Source organism: Zonotrichia albicollis, chromosome 1, assembly GCF_047830755.1.
Source record: "Zonotrichia albicollis isolate bZonAlb1 chromosome 1, bZonAlb1.hap1, whole genome shotgun sequence".
Classification (NCBI taxonomy): Eukaryota; Metazoa; Chordata; class Aves; order Passeriformes; family Passerellidae; genus Zonotrichia; species Zonotrichia albicollis.
The window spans coordinates 119,407,735-119,421,074 of NC_133819.1; the positions used below are offsets into that span (position 1 = coordinate 119,407,735).

Consider the following 13,340-nt stretch of genomic DNA (forward strand, 5'->3'; position numbering starts at 1 on the left):
GGGTCCTGCAGCACAGGAGGTCATCAAAAAGGGTCTTGTACCCTATGCAATGAAACATGCTCTTCTTGGCACAGCACCCTGCAGCTAGCTTGGCTCCAGCTGGGACTTTTGGGGATGCTACTCCCTGTTGCGCTGTCTCAGCTTATTGACCAGGAATGCCAACACCATGGGCCTTTCAGTCCTGCTCCATGGAGACTGAGTCACTCCTGGTCAGACCAGCTGCTGCCCCTCAGTATGTCCCCTCCTCAGTGGCTGAATACATGGACCAGAAGGGCTTAACCTCCCTGTCCAGCTCCAGCTCTCACGGCTTTACATGGGGTGAGGCTTTCTTCCTCAGCAGCTGAGGTGTGCCAAGGTAGTGATGCACTGCTTACCAGCCAAACCAATCTACCAGGAGCCTGCGTTACCAGGGACACAATTCCGGGCCAGGCTGGGCAGACCCTGCCTTGCATTTGATTATTTTGGTTCTTGAGCAAAAAGAGCAAGCATTTTTAACCCAGCAGAATGCTGGTCTCTTGTGTGGTGCTCTCTAACTCTGATGCAAGGTCTCCAAGCAGCTTCATAGAGGTTTCATCCAACTCCTAGAAAAGACTCTGACCCTTTTCTCTCTCTTTTTTCTCTGACCCTTTTCTCTCTCTTTTTTTTTTTTTTAATGGAGCATACCATACAGATTTAATTTGCTACTATAGCATATAGCATATATTATGGAGATAATCTAGTTCTTCTTTTAATTTCAGAATAGATACCATACAAATTGATCAGCAATTAATCTGAAACTACTAATTATTTGCATGTACTTTTGGCACAGTCCTATTATGCCCTATCAAATTATGCAGCAGCCAGTGATACTCTAATTCAAAATCCTAAAAATAGAATACAATTATAAAGAGGCTTCTGTTTAAAACAAATACCCACTGTTTTTTTTTGCAGTTGCTTCAGGTTTGTTTTAAAGTTGGATGCCAAAGAAGGATTCATCATAATTATAGCATGAGACATTTTACAGCTTACATATAAGCAATAATGGAATACAATCAACAGTGTAATGATATCAACATTCCCTCTCTCAATAAACCAGGCTCTAATGTCCAAAGTGGATTGTGAGCTACAGCTGAGTACAGAATAGCTTCTACAGAGCAGCCACAGGAGTAAGTAACCTGAGTACAAGAATGTCTCCATAAAAACCAATTTTACTTTGTGGCACAAAACAATAATCAGATTTTGCTGTTGATTAAATGTGGAAGTAAAGTTAAAGCATTTAATCAACTGCAAAGTCCGTTCAATGTAAGTGTACTCCTAATTTGTAGACATTATTGATACTATATATGAAGAGAAAATGTTTATACGATATATCTCAAAAAAACACTATTTCATTCATGGAGGACTTGGAATGTGGCTATACCAACCTCTGAAAGTCTTTCTACTGATGATGACACTTATTTAGGGTATGTGCTTTACACAAATAACTGAACAGGCTTCTACAAAAACAACAATAAGTAATTCTTAGTATGTAGGTAGTAGTTTTCATCCATAGGCCATCAAGTGCCATATAGATTAGTAGATTTTGAAAGATTTTGATTTTGAAAGACTTACTCTGCCACATCCCAAAGAGAGTTGTTTTTTTAGGAAGACAAGGCAAGGCCCACAGATGTGGCTATTCTGCCATTACAATTATCATCTTGGCAAACTGAGACTGGACAGCCACGGGAATCCTCATCAATCTCTGAAGTGATGGCTGGGAAGAGAGACAGGGTCTAAACTCTCAGATTTTGTGCACTAGGAAATTAATTTTCCAAACAAGAGCTGGGCACCCAGTGAAGCAGGTTGGGCAGCCAGGATAAACTTCTGTGGCTGCCCAGGGTTTTCACTTGCTCAAATTTTGGCCCCAGGGAAGAGCCTGTTTTCCAATTTGCAGATGGACAAGTCTGTTTCCAAACACAGGTCACACTACTCTGCCTAACAACTTAGGCAAGGTAAAACAATGTTAAAAAGCATTTTTAGATACCAGACTTGCCCTTGAAACTGTCTTCCTCTTTTGTCTTTTTGGAGAAATGAACAAACTTAAGAAACGGTCAAAACAAATGCATGAACATGTTACTAAGAAACAGTGAGAGAAAGAGAAGCTAATTTTCGAAGTGATAATTTCAAATGGGCTTCTATATTTTCTCCCTGAAGAACATGCTTTTTTGGGGGGGCTCAAGAGCCAAAATAGATAATTTAGGCTTGATCAAGAGCCTATTAAAATCAACAGAACTTCTCTTCTGATGTTAAAATGATTGCAGGAAAGAAATCACATGTTTTAAATTTTTAACTGCACCAAAAAAAAAAAAAGGAAAAGGAGCAAGAAAGCAAAGCATTCACCATCAGTACATAAACCTGAAGTTAGAAAAGTGTTGTCAGTAAGACATTCTTGCAAATCATCCTCCACCACCCCACACAACTTCCATCACATCTCCCAAATAAAGGGCTCAAGGCCATGAAAGAAATAAAGTAACTATAAAGTTAGGATAATAATCACAAGAAGCTCCCCCTTTCTTGTTGTTATGCTTCTATGAGCAGATGTTGATATTCATGTAAGTGGCCTGGATTCATGCTCCCTGTAAATCCTGCTCATCTCACAACCAAGAGTATGGGGATGCACCTTGTAGAGATGCTGGGCTATTTACTTGGCCAGCCTCTGGTCACATCATCTCACTTCTCACAGCTCAAGCAGGACAAATTGAGGCTGCATGTCCCTGCATCTGGTCTTTACCTCCAGCCCAACAGCTTTTCTCCTTAGAAACAAAGAGGAAGGAGGTAAAAGCAAAGAGGGAAAAGCAAACGTGTCCAAAAATATAAAGCTGAGTGATGAAACAGAGCAAACATGGAGATTAGTGGAAGGCATATAGGCAGCTGCTCAATTTCTTTAGGACCTTAGTTTGTAACGAAAGGCAATATCAACGTCTGGCAGGAGGATACCAAGGCCCATGCGACTGTTATCAAGTCTGACAGCTTTGTTTTCTGCTAGTTCTACATCAAAATGAGACAATAGTATGAAAAGAAACATCTTCATCTCATTCATTGCGAGGAACCTCCCTGGACACATGCTGATCCCAGAGCCAAAGGGCATTAGGAAATACTTCAGTTTTCTTCCTGCCTTGTAGAATGTGGTTTTCTTCTTGCCATTCTCTATGTATCGATCGAACTTATACTCCTGAAAATGAAAGAGAAAGAGAGAGACAGCGTGATATCTAACAAGGCAGTTACATGAGCTGCTTTCTTTGCACAATGGTAACGCGTCTGAAACCCAGAAAATAAGATAAAGAGGAAGACAAGGAGCTGACAGCTTCTTCTTTTTAGTTGGTTCCCTCAAGTTTCATTAACTCACATTACCTTCCCTGCAAAGAGCACTCTTTAAATCCACTTATTTAGCTTAGTCCTTTTACATCAAGCTCCTTCAACTTCCTCATCTCATCCACTGAGTGTCTGGCCTATATTGATTGCAATTAGATTTTGACCGCTTTGTAGCAGGGACAATGAACCTTAGTGGAAGGACAATTTTCTTGCAAAGTATCATACACACTCAGTGTGGTACATACATCATGAATAAGGATAATCTGCAAAATTCTGCAAATGCCTATGAATAAATTAATGCATTGCACCAATTTTGCTCTTGCAAGCCAGAGCAAAATCCATCCTTCTTTTGCACCGAATGGAGCAGATTATTCGAAAACTCCAGCACTTTGCAGTCAGTTTTCCTTTCAGTTGGAGATGGTTGCTGCTTAATTTTTCACATTTTACCTTCAAATATTTTGCTGCAGAAGCTTTGAGCAAGGCAGGACAATGCCAGTGACCGACCATTACAAAGAGGGTGTTTTCAAGTAAGGCTTGAGGTCACACTTGTAACCTACATTCCATAAATTGAACATATTTCTGACTATTTTTGAGTAGCAGGATCCCTGTTTAGAGATAATTTGTGTTTTTGAATGAAGGAGATCTGGCATCCTCACTCAGTCAATGGCAAATTAACCACTTACAAAACCCTCCTGCATGCTTTGAATAAAAATGACAGGCACTTCTTGCTTATGGTCACTCATTAGCATTTGTCCTGCTTTGCATACATCTGCTATAGCAGCAGCCATTTGGAGCTGGCTGGGAACAAGTCAGTCAGACAGAAACCGACCTCAACTGATTAAAAAACCCCACAGCACCATTAAAAATACACTGATACTGATCTACCCATTAGATTAAAGGCTCTGAAAATCATGCACTCCAGGTCTTGCTGTTGAGAAACAAATGTCAGGGGAGGTGGTGAGTGAGAAAGGGAATGAATACTAGGCGCACTGGAGGGGATGTAACTTTGGGTGCTGAAGAGCAAGAGCTTATTTCACTAAATGACAGAGGCCTGGATTTTCCACAAATATAAAGGTGATTCTATGTCTGCTTCCACTGACAGGTAATTCTTTTCAGTCTCTTTGAACATCCCAGCCAAAAGGAAGCAAACCTTTTTTTTTTTTTTTTTTTTTTTCTGCCAGGAAGTTATTGCTTCATTTGGAGCAGCACAGCAACAAAAATGAAAGCCCAGCATATCATAAGATTTACTTCCTGAATTCTAAATCCTGCTAGTCTAAAAAAGCACTGCTAAATATGAACTGCAATAGCTTAAAAACCCAACCCAGAGCTCTTCTCAAATGTTTTTACAAGGTGCACTTCTGGTATCTGGAGGAATTAAGCACTGTGTTATTGAACACACAGACACACTGGGTCAAACCTTATGTTTTCTTTGTCATATTAAGAGCTTTCTGGGACTTGCAATTGCTTTTAACAAAAAAGAAATTGCTGTCTAAGGAACAGGGGAAACAGAAAACAAGTGTGAGACAGGAATGCAGCAAATGACAGTGACATCAAACTCAGGGCTGCTGAAGTCCCTTGGGTTGAGTAGTGTTTCCTTAAAAGCTGATTCACTGACTAATAAAGACCAATTTTAAAAAATGAAGGAATTTTCAGCCATGCACAAGGTCTCCTGAAAGAGACATGGTGGCTGACAGCAAGGAAAAGGTCAGGACACTGAGCAAAAGCAGGCAATGAAGTTCTGTGTGGATGAGCTGCTACAAATATTATGAAAACTGAGCAATCTCCTGTGATTGATCTAAGTCTCCTTCTGTCACATACGGTATTTAGCTTTGTTTGGGAAGTCACCATAGAGGGTTTCCTGCAGGGTTTCCTGATTCTTACTCTATGGGTTTTGTAGAGTTCATTTACTGAGTTCTATAACTAGCTGAGATAGAATTTAGGGTTTCACTTATACACTTTATAGAAAACTGACTAATTTATTTAGGCCTTAATGGGTGGAGAAAGAGGTCAGAAATATATGCTTACACACTTACACAATATGGTGCCAAAGCACAAGATAGCTTGAACTTAAATTTATGTATCCAGGAGAAAAAGCATTGCTACAAAATTATCTCATCAAGCTGCCTGTTTTCCCAGGAAAAGTTTTCCCTAAATACATGACAAGCTCAAGACTGCACCTTTCAAAAAATTCATTCTCCATCTCTATCTGATCCTCAGTAGTTATTGTTGAAAGCACACTGCATATTTTAAGAACCAAACAGAACAGTGATTTCCCCACTTTTCGAGAGGGGCCCATGTGCTGAAATCAATGTACTGCAATGTGTGGATTGCTCATTCACTATCAAAAAGATAAAATATATGAACTAAAGCTGTACTGTGAAAGCTGAGCAGAGCTGATACTAAGCAGATATATTCAAGCAATGGAAATATGGTAATATATTCTGGCAATTATTGGATAAGGGAGGAGATCAGTTTCCACACTGATGCTTTTGGTCTAGGACCTAAACAAACAGATGGACTTTTGACAAATCAATAACATTCTCCAAAATAAAGTGTTAAGGATAAAATAAAAAAAAAAGAAGCTTATTTGTTAGCTGTTATCTATCCTTTTTAAGGATAAAAATATTAATCAACTATTTGCCAATAGATGAATTATTTTTAAAACCCTGATTTTCTCTGCAGGCTTTATCTTCATTTTTGGGTGGGGACAGCCAGCAGAGCTCCCCTGAATGTAATTTTCATTCTCGTGGCTCCAGTGTCCATCCCAGTGACTATACCTTACTCCTGCTGACTCCAACATGCTCCACACCTCCTCTCACTGAGGCTGGCAGAGCTCCTACACAACGAAATGCTGTCCTGCACCAACGAGGCACTTGAATCTCATCTTTTCTTTGCAAGCTCTCATCTTTAAATTCCTGAAAGGGAGAGCTTCGTGGAGCAACGTCTCTAACACGGGCTTTCTATAAACATGTAAAAAATCCAGTTCCTTTCTTCTTTGGCTCAAATGCCAAGGATGGAAATCAGCACGGCTGGGAGACAGCCATTTGCTTAGGCAAACAGGGGTGAGGAATGGATGAGGTACAAGCTCTTGCCTCTCAGGCAGACGAGCCATTTAACAGCCTCAGCTTGCACCCTTGCTCTTTCTTGCTCTTCCTCTGTGGCACCCTGGGCTGGGGACAGCAATCTGGGGAGCAACCTAGCCCAGAGGAGGACTATTCAATTTGCATGCAGGTGGTGAACTTCTGAAGCTGCATTACAGCTGAGGCAGGGTGGATTAATTTTGAGTCTTTGATATTCATTAACTTGAGCGTCAGAGAAAAATACAAGGAGATGACACAATTACCCTCCGAGCTTCGCTGCAGAGCAACAGCTTTACAGTCTCAAGTTCACAACACTCTAATTGATCAAGAAGGGGTGAATCCCTACGAAGGGAGGTGAAAAAGCATAAGGCTCAAGTAAGACACTGCTATTATAGGGCTTCAGAGAGTCAATGATGCTTTGCGGGCACTTAGCTAAATGGCCCACATTATTTGCTATTTAAACCACCTTCTATTATTCAGCCCTCCTTGGGTATCAAATGATCCACTGCCAAACAAAGCCCACATTTAGCCTAAAGTTTATGGTAGTCAATGTGCAATTGTCAATTCCTTTGAAAGCAGTCGCAGTCAGTCTCATCACCATATTTCTCTCTTCAGGCCATGAATCCTTTGACCTGCAGGGCCCTAGAAAATACATCTGAAACTAGGAAGATTTGTTCCACAAGAAGGAACAGCAGTAAAAAAAACCAAAACAAAACAAAACAAAAAACCAACCGCAGATCACAAAAGGTTTGGCTGCTGCGATGTGCCTGGAATAGGAAGAGTAGCATCAGCTGAATGTTTACCTTAGGATCTTCATAGACCTCAGGGTCCATGTGCAAAATCTGCGGGTAAAGGGCTATCCAGTCTCCTTTCCTCAAAACGACTTCTTGATTCCCTTCAAGCTTGAGAACAAAATCCTCTTGGCTGATGCGGATGTTCATGGAGGACGAGCACATTCTTAAACTCTCGTTTAAGGCACTCTCTGCGATTAAACAAAGGGGGGAGGGGAGAAGCATCAGAAAAATGGGAGATGACTGGAAGTTATACATGGCTACGGCTGCTGATACTCCAGGAGTTTAGTAGGGCAGGCTAAAGAGGAAAAAAAAAGGGAAAAAACCACACAAGCAAAACCAAACATAAAGCAGAGACCAGGCAGAGGCAATGCACAAGCCCGCAGGGTTGGGCTGGGGCAGTCAGGGATGCTGAACCTCCCGAAGTGATTCTCCCTGATGGTGATGAGAAATCCTGACGGTTGTAAGCAGCACCAGGTTTTGGGTGGAAAGTCATTATTCAGGCATCGTGTTGAAAACAACGCAATCAACAGACATGAACGCTTTATGCATTTACATATATTTTGGTGGTTGCAAACAAGTACCAGCGAAAGTATCCATGGAGCTGTTTAGCTTGCTTTTTGAAAGTTGTTGGATTTAATGGTAGGACTATACATTAGAAATCATTCTGCTTGTTAATTCTGTAGTCATTCTGAGAATTTTTAAATGCATTTTCTTTTCAATGCACTATGCTGCCAAATTATAGTGTCTGTTGTGGTCAGAGTGAATGAAAGCAATTCATTATTTGCCTAGTAATTTTAAGAGAGAAAGACACTTCTAATTGGCCTAGAGGAAACAAAACATAGTCCTTACAGGTTTGAGGAAAGCAAGATTTCTGTCTCCAGCATCACATCCTGGAAGGCTCCAGAAGCTGAATGTCCTTGCTTTCCCAGTGGCCTTCACCTTTTGCTCCTAGCACGACAGATTTTATGGCTAATTTCCGGCAATTTATCCTGGCAGTTTGAGGAGGAATTCCTTTGGGAATAATATGCATAATTTGCATAAATCATTCTGATAGCATGTATATCAGCATGTAGCTCCTGTCTAGGGCTGCATCTCTCACTTTGTAATCAAAACTGACTATTTTTCCACCAGTGTGTATGGGCACTGTTATATGTGACTTGATTCCTTCTAATCATTAGTGTGAAAAATAGCCTAAAATAGGGTTTCATTTGCATGTAATAATCCATTTGTGTCTGCCTTTATGTTTTGTGATATCAAATAAGCCTTCTCTAAGTGTTCACCAAGGCACTGCAATTGCTGCACCCAAAAGGTTAGTTTATTAGAGACAGTAGCTACCCAGTGTAGATGTTTCTGAAAAAAATAATAACAAACGTTCTTTCACTAGAAATTAAATCTGGTGCAGCATGCATAGCAAATAAAGTGGCCCTGGATGCTTTCTTGCAGGAGGTTTTTCCTTAAGCATGCATTTGTCTAAAGAAATGAGGCTGCGGTCAGCTTTGTGTGGCCAGTGCCGTGATTCAATGTGACGTACAGTGAGTCTGTGCATATTCTTTTGGACTGCCTTCGTTACTATAATCAGGCAGAGTCAAATCGGCTTGTTGGTGACGAAGCCAGAAAAGAACCCTGGTTCCAGAAGATGGCCTCTACTGCGGATAGCCACAAGGCACCTGACACGATAGATTTCAACTGGCAGCGCTCTGGCAACAAAACTTTACGCGGTACAAAGGAAGGGTCCAGCCTCGGCTCCAGACGGCCTTCAACCTGCAGAAAATGAAACTGGTAGCTTTGTACCAGTCCACCATTTGGAAATGGTGGTGACATACGTGGAGACAGCAGAAATCAAATGAGGAAGAGAAAAGGAGGGGGGAAAAAAAAAAAAGAGAAATAATTATAAAGTGCCACGGCAAAATAACAGCACGTTTAACCACCCAAGCAATGCGGTCACATCCTATCGGCGGACATCCTCCCAGAAAGCGCGGCAGTCCCTGCCCGCTGCCGGATCTCAAATGACAATTGGGCAGCATATCTTATGCAGAAGTTAATCACAATAATGGAGCACAAAGTGTGGCTTAGCGGTCAGATCGTAAATGACAAATCTGTTTTACCTTCCAGTACCAGTTATGTGTGGAAGGCGAGCTTGGCTCTCGCTCTGAGCGATCATGCCGATAATCATTAGATGACAAAAGTAATGAGTCACATTATGATCAACAAAGGAGAATGGAGCTTATATAGCTTTGCAGGCTCACATTAAAAAAATAGACAGTCAGCTTTCCACAAATGCCAGAGCTATACATTGAGAGGAATGACAACTGCACAATAAAACTGCAGCCTTTACTTGCAGTTGTCATAGTTCAGCAGACACCAGCCATCGCCGCTGACAGACCAGCTGGGTAGCTTGGGAGGCCTTCCATTCTGCACCGTGAGGTACAGTAAATTATCCAGCACTGTAGAGCAACATCTGTTTCTGTGCTTGTGCCGAACAAACAAGGCAATTTAAAGCATACCAAGGGATAACCAAGCAGCAAATGAACATGACCCTCATTTTTTTCCCCCCTTCTTACACACATGAGATGCTAAACTTCACTGTGCAAGCGCTACATAAAGAAGCCAGGCTGTTGTTTGATAAGGTGTTGTCAGAGAGATTTTACATCTTTTCTAGAGAGAGAAGGAGGGGGGAAGACAGAGATATATCTCATAGTATTGTTATTCTTAGAATCCTCCCACTTCTCTCTTCATTTCTCTTATACTAAAGCTAGCACTCAGCTTCCAATTCATTCTAGACTTTTTTTTTAAAAAACTGTTTCAATATACTTATAAATATTCAGTCTTTAAACCCTAATTTGCTATACTTAGTTCACATGCCTTCAAGCATTTGTCTTCCAATTTCCACTGAATAAATGCGTACTAATGAGAAATAGAGCAAGCTGCTGAGGCAAAGCTGGGTGACTTGAGCCTGGCCTGCCACCAGCTTGTGATAGGCAGGCAAATTGAGTTAAAATGAAAAGTCTTGTCAGCTGAAATACAACATGGTAGCCAAACAGCAAGCTGTCAATCATCCAGCCAAAACAAGGGACTGCAGGTAATAAAAGGTCATTGCGAATCATAAGTGCATTTGGCTTTCGTAGGCAAGTTAATTTTAATTAAACATGATCTCTATCTGTAAATGTTTTATAAAACTTATTGTGCAGTAATGGATTGTTAATTTTACACTAACACAGAGCAGGTAATAGGGTGCAATAATTATTAGAGTGTATTGTAGGAAAATAGCTATTGAGTATGCAAATATTTGGGAGGGTCATTTACCCACGGGCATCACGGTGTGCCAACACAAATGATAATCTGAAACAAGTACATCTGCATCTTACCCAGAACTAAATGTACTGCCCAGCCCATTCCAGAAAAATATATTTATTCCTTTTAATTCAACCACTGATTTTAATGCTTAGCATTTGTGTTACGACTACACACTCTGTATTAGCTCCTTTTGGGTCCCTACCCTTTCTTGTGTACAAAACAATTTTTCAAGCTGTGCTCTTTTTGCAGGAATATCTGGGATTCAGCAATGACCTGGGGCAAGAATACTTCACCATATAAATGAATGGACTAATATTAAATAAACGAACTGACTAAACATGCCTAGCATTAAACATGCACTAAGCACATCTCTGCTTTATCCTTGGCATTTCCATTATAACCAGTTTAACTGACAGACCATTTTCATGTGTCCTTTACCATATTAGAGCTCTGTTGTGAGCCATAATATCTAATAATGTATGTTACTCTGTGCACACAAATACATTTGGATTTTGGGATTGTATTGTGTTATGCAGACAATACAAAGGGTGCTGCCCCAGAAATGCCATCAGAAGAAGATGACCCTATCAGGGCCAAAATTTGCTAGTTTGATTTTGGGTTGAGTGTGTTTTGCATTTTGGTTTAGTTTGTTTGGCTGTTTTTTGGGGTTTTTTTGGTTTTTTGGTTGGTTTTTTTTTGGGGTTTTTTTTTTTTAAATAAAATAGTCATGTACCTGAGCTTAGAATTTAGGAGTAAATCAGGCCATGTTGTTCCCTAGACCCAACAATCTGACCATGATAACAATGCTCTTCCAGAGAAAGACTTTTAGCAATTTGTGCTTCTTCTCCATATAGCATGAGGATTCAAAAAGACTCTTGTTATAGTAGACCAAAAAGAGGACGGAGAATCAGAGCGCTTAAAACAGGAGAATGAGATGACAAGGTGATGAACATGCAAGCATCCCACCTGGTCTGCCTCATCTGAGAGCAGGGACACAATCCCAGTTTCCTACGCTCCGGGTTGGCACAGAGGGAACGGAAAGAGGAAAAGCTCAGTCTTGGAGGTTTGGGGTCAGTGGCCTTCCTGCAAGAGGGGAGGTCTTGGCGTGCAAGAAGTGCAATTTGGGACCTTTGTCCCTCCTACACATTTATTAACAAAACATCCCTTTCCCTTTCCACTGAAGCATGACTCTAATTCTCTTATGGTACAGATTTTTTCTATATTATTATTTTATGGGACAGTATCCAGCCCTTTATGACTTAAGTGCCAGAAGAATTGAAGTCTAGCTTCTGTTCATATCACATTATGTTTAACATGATTATGAAATTTAACAAAAGTGTTACAAGAATACTACAAAGTAGGATGTGGCACTTCCCTCTCAACACATAAATCAAATGCTACCAAGGTACTTCAAGATTTCAAGAAGCTGAGGAATGACACAGTTAATGTTTTTAAACTGTTCATACTGTTTTGCACCAGATGGTTTTAGTGAACTACATGGTTTTATTTTCCTTATTGCTACACTTTTGGGGAGCCTTATTTTTCCCCTTTTTTTTCCATTGGCCATTCCCATCTCAGTCTATAAATATAAATTAAGTTCTCTTTTAATCTTCTTGATGCTTGGTAACTTATTTATTGGTGTATGCTAGCTCTGATGTGAAGTAGTTTTACTTGTGCTCCTTAGAAGTCCATTAAATGCTTAGAAAGTCATGTTACTCACCAGAATTGTCATGCAACACCTCCTCTACTTCAAAAACATTCTCCATTGGTTAGAGATAAATCTGCATCAAAACAGCCATGACTCTGGATGTAACCAACTTTGTAGACTCACGATATGTAAGATTAATATTAATGCTCTAACACAAAGGAAATGGACTCATATTTGTACTAATCAAATCAAGGCTGCACACGGATTCTCGAAATGTGCCACACTGGATGATCTTGGAGAATGGCAGCTATTACAAGGATCCAAACCAAGCACAGAATGCACTGCTCCACCATCATCCCAAACACAGCTTTGTTTGGGAGTAGAGCATCAGTTCAGGTCATGAGCTACCAAGACCTATGGACAGGAGCTTGTTTTGAATATGGGATTGGTTTTGACATTTAAAGACAGTGGATTATTGAACCTTTAATCTTTTGTTCAGCTGTTATCTGCCCTTGTAACACCACTTGTGGAGATTCACAGATGATTAAAAGTCAGGTACCTACCTGCTACGCCATCTTTCATCCCTTGGGCTATTTTCAGCATTTCTCTTGCCAGTGTCCATGCACTACCAAATGAAGTGAAACCAAGAGCTGATGCTCTGAAGGTCTATACAGCTCCTGATTCAAACAAATTCCAATGACCACTGGCAAGGGTCTCCCTCTGAACCCTAGATCCAGAACCAGAAGATGTGTAGCTCCCTTAAAGCTCCCTCTTTTGAATAAAGTACTAAAAACACCGTTTCTCCTCTGCAAATTTTATCTTCTTATATTTCATTTGGAGTCATTACCCAACAGAAGCCTGCTTTAGAAGCCTTTTTTGTTTTGTTAAAGAGAGAATGAAAGAAATTGCTTGCAGATAAAATACATTTGCAGTTTAAATATACAATCCCACTTTAATTTCAGAAAAGGGTCTTTCTTGGCAGTACCATACAGAAGTATTTGAAATGCATTAACACTTCGGCAGATGCTCAGAATCAAACAACTTAATAGGCATCAACTTTTTTTCAAATAATTGCAAAGCTTCGATTTAGCCTTTTGCATACCTTGCATAGTTAATTACCTAGGCTTTAATGTTTACATGCAATGAGAGTATCTACAGCTATAAACTACATAATTTATAATTGATGTAAATGGG

General features: G+C 40.3%; 1 protein-coding gene across 3 annotated transcripts in view; it reads right to left on the bottom strand.

The window, feature by feature from the left end:
• Positions 1-626: 626 nt before the first annotated feature.
• Positions 627-13,340, bottom strand: part of CYP7B1 (cytochrome P450 family 7 subfamily B member 1) — a 124,019-nt gene continuing 111,305 nt past the window's right edge. For all 3 annotated transcript variants that reach the window (XM_074551592.1, XM_074551587.1, XM_074551596.1), the window contains exons 5-6: positions 7,214-7,392; positions 627-3,190 (exon numbers count right to left, since the gene is read on the bottom strand). In XM_074551592.1, the coding sequence (XP_074407693.1) occupies positions 2,903-3,190; positions 7,214-7,392 (467 nt within the window). In that variant the 3' untranslated portion in view covers positions 627-2,902. The remainder of the gene's footprint in view (positions 3,191-7,213; positions 7,393-13,340) is intronic.